Below are 9,635 nucleotides of genomic sequence, written 5' to 3' on the forward strand. Positions count from 1 at the left end.
TGGCCTAGCCAGTCTCCAGACCTGAACCAAATAGAAAATCTTTGGAGGGAGCTGAAAGTCCGTATTGCCCAGCGACAGCCCTGAAACCTGAAGGATCTGGAGAAGGTCTGTATGGAGGAGTGGGTCAAAATCCCTGCTGCTGTGTGTGCAAACCTGGTCAAGACTTACAGGAAACGTATGATCTCTGTAATTGCAAACAAAGGTTTCTGTACCAAATATTAAGTTCTGCTTTTCTGATGTTTCAAACACTTATGTCTTGCAATAAAATGCAAATTAATTACTTAAAAATCATACAATGTGATTTTCTGGATTTTTGTTTTAGATTCCGTCTCTCACAGTTGAAGTGTACCTATGATAAAAAAGTACAGACCTCTACATGCTTTGTAAGTAGGAAAACCTGCAAAATCGGCAGTGTATCAAATACTTGTTCTCCCCACTGTATATATAAAAGGGATAGACAGACCTGATTTATGCACATCAGTAAAACATTTTTCATGTATCCAGAGGGCAGATTTCAAATTGACAACATGCCACAAAGCGCAGGACTTTGAATAGAAATGTGAAGCAATGGGTAGCATGATGACTTGCTCACACCTACCATTGGCACATGATTGTCACCCCATTTGCTGATCATCAAAGTTCAGTGCCTTTGTCATTTTTAACACACCATTAAAACACTGATTCGAGGACGACCACCATCTGAAACCGCAAAATAAACTATTTGTATGTTTAGTAATTTTTTTAAACTTTAATTTACAATAATGTAGTAACATGTGTTGCTTAATTCTAGGCTATTGAGCCAGGAAATACTTGTACAAGTTTATTTTGCAGTGTAGGGATAACACTAATTCTTTCACAATTTAACTGTTACGCATTGCTGTGAAATAGCAAATAGGAACATGCTTACATCACAGTCCATAGAGTGAGATAGCCTTCTGTGATCCCTACTGGGACCACATACAGACACTGGGCGACAACAATAGGCACTACCTATGCAAACAGAGCCATTCACATTCATTCAAGTCCACCTGCATATGGAAATGCTCTAATTGACACAGAATCCATGAGAAAGGCCAGGTAGGGAAGGCTCAGGAAGCGTGTGCTAAGCTAAATTGTCAGTGTGGCCCATCTATTGCCTAATAATTTGCATATGTGAGGTGTCATGCAAACCCCTACTCCCTTACCAATATCTCCGTATTGTTTTGGGTTGGTGCATTTTTACCTAATGCAGTGTCTTCCTAACAGGGACTTGCCATTCTGAGTCTCATACACTTATTACATCCAATAATTTAATGGAGGCTTCCATCTAAAGGGATGCTTGGCACACATAAGATGATATTGATAAGTGGTTATCAATACCAGTAGAGGGAGTAATACATAACTTGTGTTGCAGAAATACTCTCCCAACTCTCAAGTTTATCACTGGTTTGTTTGGGTCTTCTCAAAGTCAACATGTTGGGACATATACTAACCCATATTGGCTAAGCTTAAAATGTAACATCGACACATGCAGTAGACAGGGGTATCTCTCTGACATTAAAGGATTTAAGTTCTTATTCATACCCTAACAAGACATTTAACGTACCACCTGATGCTCTCTCTGACCTAACCTCAATGTTGCCATTGGTTTCCCTTTCAAATGTAACGTGTATCATACCAACCCTAGTGCATCCAGAAAACAAACACACTTATGTATGTACACAGAACCGAATAAGTACCCAGACAGGGAAGTCAATGCAAGGGAAGTTCCTGTCGGTCTATGTGTTAAATAGGGAACCTGCAGCAATGTGAGGCTGTTTTACAATGTTGCCGCTCTGTTGACGTTGTTTGTATGATCTAATCCTTCACCTGTGTGTGAATGTACAAATGTTTGCTGTGAAACTGTAGCCCCGCGTTAAAATGAGGGGCTTGTTTGTCCCTGAGCGGATGTCTGTGGGAACCTCACGTTGCCCTGTCCCCCAGAAAAACACAGACAGGGACAAGACTCTGAGGACTTTACACACAGGAAAGAGCCCTCACCCTACAGGTATATATGTCTGTTCCTGTAGCTATTGACTGTGCTGAGAAGGTGAGCTATCCCTCGGCCTGCCTGCATCTGGGCCCTGGCATGGTCCTCCTTCCCCATCCTACCTGGCCCTCCAGAGCTCCAGAAGTGTTTACAGCCAGGCCATGTTTATCTGAGCCGCAGAGCATATTTCTGGCCTGGCATATGTAGGGCCACAACAAAGGGCCTCTTGTGAGGGTCGCACAATGAGGGCAGGCCCGGATCGTTTGGGGGGTGAAGGCTGTGGGGGCGGGGTTTGGAGCTCCAACATAGGCTCTGTGAATCTCAAACAGAAGCAGCAAAAGGCTTCCCTTTGTAACAACAAGAAAGCTAGCTAGTAATGCTAGTGCCATTATGGCTTGGGATAATCATGTAATGACAATTTATGAGCTACTTTAACTATTTCTTCATTATCATTATACAGTGATGTTATTTAAATATGTTTTAAATTACAAAATCAAAACATTAAGATTATGTGTAATGAGAAGCAGCATGGCAAGACGACATACGTCTCTCCCTAAACATTTTATTTATAGTTCCAACAGTTTCCCTTTTGCAATGCGACTGTTCTCCGTCGCCCGCAACCGCTAAAATTTGAACATCAATTCACAGAATCAGTTAACTGTATTGCCTGTATAAAAACTACCCATCAGGCTTTGCTCACTTGTTTTCCTCTCCTGTGGGGAGTGGGGCCTGGTCAGGACCAAAACCTCACTGCTACCGTTTACCTCTCTCAGCCCTGATAGCCAGGCAGTTATCATGGATTATGTAACAGCCACCGCACAACGGAATCAGTTACTAAGTCATTCCTTCCTGCAAGAAAAACAATACATCTACCAGTCATGATTATTATAGGCAGATAAGGGCTAACACCAGACTTTTACAGCAACTGACCACAAATGCTGTAGGGAAACCATTGAGCATCACAGTTATTTAACCGTGCCCACACTGTAATTCTCATGAAACAGTCATTGTGGTCATAAAAGTCATAAATAATTTGTAGAGAAAACAACATTTAACTGGCAAAATGTTGCTGCGGCTTTGAATTAGACTATGCCTATTGTATAGCAGCTCGGAGATGCATCGGTGGGCTGCTTTACGAAGACAAAAAAAGGTCCTAGGAGTCAGACACCATAAAGAAGCTGCGACATACCCATTGAGGTTCAAAAGCAAATGCGAGACATTTGTGTGATGCTTACTATAACAGCCATTACACCCCCTCTTGTGTGATGGCTCTGCCATTGTGACCTGATTGTCTAATCATTAACAAGGCCCTTTCCCTCCATCCACCACTATAGATCCATGCACAGGAATCTGTGATAGAGGCCTTCTGGTATGGCTCACATACAGCAGGGCCAATCAGATGGAGAAGGCCCAGGCCGGCATCTGCATAATCCCATTGTTACCCCAGTGAGCACCATCGCTCAAGTATAATTGGTGGAACCATACCATGCCTCCGGGAGGACATTGATTGTGCCCTGATAATAGTCTCTTTTCGGAGTTGGGCCATCCCTGTCTCTTCTCTCTCTTTGTCAGAGGCTATGGCTGTGGAGGCCCCTCCATCTTTCCCTCCACCTCCACAGCCTCACAAAAAACAACATGTGATAAAATAAACTGTGTCAGGAGAGTGGTAGAATGCACAAAGTCTAATAGACAGATACCAACATGAGATAAAGCTATAAAAGAGCATTTAAAATGAGCCTCTATTACTATGAATCAGACTCCTGCATGAGACAGTCCCTAAAACAGCAATATACTGTCACCCGGCAGTATAGTGAGTTTGTTCTCACTGTTGTCACTAAAGACAATTGACACTGTCTCTTGTCATTGTGTAGGTAGACTTTAATCTGGTTTACTGACACAGTGACTCGACAAACAGCAACCCTGGTTTCAGTTGCTTGTCTTTTCATGCCCTAATTAAACAACCCTCCTCCTTATCTGCTTCAAAACAACAAGTGTCATCCCGGGATAGTAGACTGTTTGCTGGGCCCTATCTCCGTTCTTACAGAATGGTAAGTGTTGACTCTACCGTTGATGACAAGGAATCATAGTGGTTTAAAGGGACAGTGCTTTCTGTTGACTGAAAGTTTCTACATAAATGTTTACAGAGTGTTTACCCAGGCACTACGGACAATGATGTAGGTTTTAGGGTTGTTTTTGGTCCGCATCACCAAATGTCAGGTAGGGAGGGAAAGAGTCAGAACGAGGCCTACATTCATGCATAGACAGATCAGGAGACATACAGATGTAGGATCTTAATTTGAGCCAGTTTGCTAGAGCAGGAAAAATAATCCTGCAGCAACAGGAAATTATGTGGATTTGAATTAATGAATATTTTTGTAGGGTTTGATAAAACATTTTGTAAGGAAGAATCAAGTCTGAAATTTCAAAGTGGCCTTTTAAACCTCAAGTACAGTACAAGTATAAATGCGACTCCTGCATTGCAGGAACAGGGTGATCAAATTAAGATCCTACATCTGTAGTGAACTAAACGCCAAATAAATTAAGTTTCAGTTCAAAGTGTTGGGGTTTGGAAGCTTTTCCCATCCTTTGAAAGCATTTGCCCTTCTTGGATTTGCCTACACTATCTTCCAAATGTTTGAGTATGCTCTCGCACCCACTGTGAACATAATAAACCTATCTAGTTGTACTTTTCTCCAAGGTCTCTGGTAGAATGTGTTCTGTTCTGTGCATAAGGTTTAGAAAAAGAGCACATAAGCCTATAGCATGTAGTCAATCAGCAGGGTTAGTTATGGAGCATGTTGCATTTCATATAACCACCTCTGTTATCTGCCAGACATGTGAATGTGTGTGTGTCATCTGCCCTCTACTTTCCTGTAAACATTCAAAACAGTACTCCCATCACCTTATGTCCAAAAATCCCAAAAGTTCAACTGCTTCCTCTCCCCCACCCCACCCCTCCCCACTTTACTCAAAATGCAATACATTTTACATTTATGTCATTTAGCAGACGCTCTTATCCAGAGCGACTTACAGTTACTGAATACATTTTTTTTTTATATACTGGCCCCCCGTGGGAATCGAACCCACAACCCTGGCGTTGCAAACGCCATGCTCTTTTAACTGAGCTACATCCCTGCCGGCCATTCCCTCCCCTACCATGGACGACGCTGGGCCAATTGTGCGCCGCCCATGAGTCTCCCGGTCACGGCCGGCTAACGACAGAGCCTGGATTCGAACCAGGATCTAGTGGCACAGTTAGCACTGCGATGCAGTGCCTTAGACCACTGCGCCACTCAGGAGACGTATACATAATACATATTGACAGCAGGACCTTTGATTTAAGGGTGGTGAACTTGTTGTGGTTTGTGCTTGTGTTAAGGTATCATTTACAACTGAATACCTGAAATAACATCATAGTTGAAGGGCATTGTAGATTTCCTCTCTCCTGCAGACATGGTTTCATATCCAAATCTGGGCCTTTGACATGCCAAACATGCCACAAAATACATCCCCATATTATATTAGACCATGCTGCAGCAGCCATATCCAATAAAAACAAACAAATGAGTGCAATTAAATATAAAAGAAAATGAGTGCAATTATAATGACGCTTCACTTTCCCATGACTTACAACCACAAGAGAGTGGCATATAATGAATTCATAATTGGCATATATAGTCCATTTAATATGCCAATTGGGGCGGCAGGTAGCTTAGTGGTTAAGAGCGTTGTGCCAGTAACCGAAAGGTCGCTGGTTCTAATCCCCGAGCCGACTAGGTGAAAAATCTGTCGATGTGCCTTTGAGCAAGGCACTTAACCCTAATTGCTCCTGTAAGTTGCTCTGGATAAGAGCGTCTGCTAAATGACTCAAATGTAAATGTAATTAGACAAATATTTAGACCAACATAACTAATCCCACTAATAGACCCCTAGTGTTAATCTGTGACTGTTTGGAGTTATATTTAAACTACGAGGTATAGGCTTTAGGAGGCCTATATGTTAAAGTTTTGTATATGAACTTCCACATATTTGTTTCAGCATGAGAATATCAAAGGGAATCGGGGGAGAGAAGCCTACTACTACAACTCAAAAGGCATCCCCTCCACGTAAGACACGCCTTGTCACCAAAATGTGGGTGGAGCTAGGCTCCTCAACTATTTATTGGGATTCCAACAGATGGCTGAGAAACTTCAGAAGTGCTTGATTAAAGCGTATTCCTGCACCAACACAGAACACACCCTACTGTGAAGTGGGATAACCTGCCTGAGGCATCAGCACAATGCCATCCGACTTCCTAACGCCGTTTTTGGAACTGGAGGACGAGTTCTGCAAGGTAAGAATACGTTTTTAAATGTTCATCAGGCTATATAGCACGTTATACTTTTGATTTTATATGGTAAATAATACACTATCAAATATAACATTTAATCATTTAAACTTGGATTTGTATGTGTGCCTTTTTATCAAAGTTTATCAAAAGAAAAGGCTTCAAACATTCTGATTCACGTGCGTAACGGTTTCCATCTGTCGTTTATTCCTTGCCAAACCAAGCGCACTATAGCCAATTTTTGGAACTTGACATGGGCTAATGTGTTTGCTAGCAGTTTACTGTTTATTTGGTTCAGCATATATTGACATTTTATTAGCTTGACCATGGTTTGAATCCCCGGTCTTGGAATGTGACTTTATTCCTCTCTTGTGTGATAGAATTTATGTGGTCTGGACATGCCAGATGGCGCACCAGCCACCACGCAGATGCAGCGCGTTGTGGGATTTCAGCGCAGACACTCACTATGCCCAGTCACCCTGCCCAACTCAAAGTTCAACAGCGGCAGTGTGGACCCAATCGGCGAGCCAGCCTACTGGGCCTTTACTAACACTGCTAACCAGCAGTGGAGCCTGAAACACCAGCAACAGTTGCCCCGCTCCTCTCTCAATCACATCCCATTCCGTGTGGACCGTTCGGTCAGCATGATAGAGGCCCATGTTGGCAGCCTCGGGTCCAGCGAGCAGCAGCTCCCCACCACCCCTCCTCTGATGCCCCCACCTGGCCTAAGTATCAGCACCAGCTCCCTGTCATCTCCAAAGTCACTCGCCCCCTCCCCTCCCATCTCCACCCGGTACAAAACCGAAATGTGCCGCACTTATGAGGAGAGTGGCACCTGCAAATACGGAGCCAAGTGTCAGTTTGCCCATGGCATGGATGAGCAGCGTGGCTTGAGCAGGCACCCGAAGTACAAAACCGAGCCTTGCCGCACGTTCCACACCATTGGCTTCTGCCCCTATGGCGCGCGCTGTCACTTCATCCATAATGCGGACGAGCAGCTCGGGCCGGATGGCGGAGTGCCACCTCAGCGACAGAAGATGAGAGAACGCCCACAGCTGCTACGTCACAGCATCAGTTTCGCTGGCTTCTCCTCTCCCCAAGCGCTGACCGGATTCCAACCGGTTCCAGAGCCCATGCTGTTCTCCAGGGCTTCCTCGGTATCATCCCCGCCCTCCACAGGTAGCCCAGAACTGCTGTCCCCATTGTTTCCAGAACCTGCTACACTGAAGCACAACTATCCATTCTCATCTGACTTCGAAAACGATCAGATTAACAACAACCCTCACTTTTATGCCATCACTGACTCTAAGTGCCAAACTGTCGGTGTGCAAAAGTCAGCTGCACAGAACTCTCACCGCAATGCCTTCTCATTCACCGGCCTACCTGCCATGCAGCGGTGTGCTTCACCGGACTCTCTCTCCGACCAGGAAGGCTACACCAGCTCCAGTAGCCTGAGTGGTTGTGAGTCCCCTGGTCTTGAGGGCAGACGTCTCCCCATCTTTAGCCGCCTCTCTGTCTCAGATGACTAAACTTTAACTGCACATTGCATTCTCATCCAAGCAGAGGAATTCTTGCTCAATGTTGTGAAGCTAGGCAACATATATTTTTTAAATATCATGACGTCAATGTATACTGTTGTATACACGTTTTAGCTACTATGGGTGCCTTTGCTGAGAGAGTTCTGTTGAGGAATTTTCTGTACCCATTTCGGGGAAAAAAACATGGTCAGTAATTATATTTTTGGGATATGGTATAAGGACAAACCTATCTCCTTATAGCCTTACCCTTTAGTGTGTAACCAAAGCTGAACATAATATCTTGTCTTGTAAATGTTGAAATGTATCCCAAAATGTAGCTAGGCCTACTGTAAACAAAATGTAGCCTTTAGTAAAGGCAAATAATTGACAGTATTATCAGGTAGTCTAACCATAGGGATTTTTGGAGATGTATTTATTTTGTATGTTTTGCCGTTTGTTTATGATTGTGTTATGCATTTGTATATGATGCAGAAGAATATGCTTTACTATTCGCTTTGTTTGAGCTATAATGTAGCTTTAGAACTTTGAATTGCTTGAGTGTAGACACTGCCAGGACCATGTCCACCACCATGTCATTATGCCCATGAAGGCAATACTTGTGTTACAAGTTACCTTGTTCAATCAGTAAATACACGTATTGCCCTCACTGGTAATAATAAGATACTACAGAGAATGTGTTAGGTCTTTCATATGTTCTAACCCAACAAGTGCATTTCAGCATTTCGTTTTGGTTCAGCGTTTCAACATTCAAGTTCAAGTTTCAAAGCCCCTGAAACATTCATCCAGTTTTGCTTACTCAGTGAGACAGGATTCTCATACACAATTTTGTGACTGTTTACATCATATTAAAACATGATTTGTGGTGTTATGTGAGGTAATAAAATAGGCAAACAATGTTGCCACAATGTATGAGTAATATGGGTTACATCAACATCTTGGTCTCTTGCACACCATCTGTTATTAGTCAAAGTGGCATGAATTATTGTGTGTATTTTATCTTATAATGAACTTGCATTTTGTGAGCCAAGAGTTTATTTTGTAGCTCATCTTCAGCAAGAAAGGACTGCGATTGTCTTTACTTTTAGCCTTAACTGTGGTGGAAAAACAAACAAGGCTTTGCATTTGTTAAATTAAAACATATTTATTTTGTTTTTCAAAGCAAAAATGATAGTGTCGGTTTTATATTATGTTGGTTTCTATATAATTTAAGTGTATTGTTTACATTCCATGGGATATGAATCCCGGTTTCTATCTTAATATATTTTTACCTGTTTGGTTCAAAATAAAACTTTTGGAAATCACTGTCTCACTGACTTGTTATACTTAGAGGCACACTGCACTTCATCCCATCACTGTTATACAATACAGTGATATTATTACTCATTTTAGAAAAAGTGATAACAGACAATAACTTGTTTTATAATTCTTTAGGCCTATGCTTTCTAAGAGGAAAAATAGTAGGATCAAATGTTTGTGATGAAAATTGAACAAGAATTTGTCTCTGCACAAAATGAGAACATGATACAAACATTTTATTTTATTTGGACAAACAAATACAGAAGGGAACAGAAGTTGGGTTTTGTGTGTTTATTGTTTGGGTTTGTTCTGGCATTCTGGTGCTAGCACACTGCTGAATAATCCCAGACAATAGTGATTGGCCATTATATTGAAAAGTTGGGGTGGAGGGGGTTACTGCAAGACATGAAAAGGCATGGGGCTCTCCTCGGAGTGCAGCCCTTTGTGAGATTGCTCTCTCTTTCTT

General features: G+C 42.5%; 1 protein-coding gene across 1 annotated transcript; it reads left to right on the top strand.

The window, feature by feature from the left end:
• The first annotated feature begins 6,198 nt into the window (after positions 1 to 6,198).
• On the top strand, positions 6,199 to 9,174 carry LOC121562386 (mRNA decay activator protein ZFP36L1). The gene is made up of 2 exons (XM_041874680.2): positions 6,199 to 6,341; positions 6,716 to 9,174. The coding sequence occupies exons 1-2, from the start codon at positions 6,288 to 6,290 to the stop codon at positions 7,862 to 7,864; spliced, it is 1,203 nt and encodes a 400-aa protein (XP_041730614.1). The 5' UTR covers positions 6,199 to 6,287; the 3' UTR covers positions 7,865 to 9,174.
• Positions 9,175 to 9,635: the final 461 nt, after the last annotated feature.

Source organism: Coregonus clupeaformis, chromosome 5 (assembly GCF_020615455.1).
Source record: "Coregonus clupeaformis isolate EN_2021a chromosome 5, ASM2061545v1, whole genome shotgun sequence".
In the NCBI taxonomy this organism is placed as follows: Eukaryota; Metazoa; Chordata; class Actinopteri; order Salmoniformes; family Salmonidae; genus Coregonus; species Coregonus clupeaformis.

Excerpts from the sequence above, each read along its gene's own strand:
- LOC121562386 (XM_041874680.2), top strand. The coding sequence starts at position 6,288 with ATGCCATCCGACTTCCTAACGCCGTTTTTGGAACTGGAGGACGAGTTC. Across the intron at positions 6,342-6,715 it reads TGGAGGACGAGTTCTGCAAG|AATTTATGTGGTCTGGACAT; the intron begins GTAAGAATACGT and ends CTTGTGTGATAG.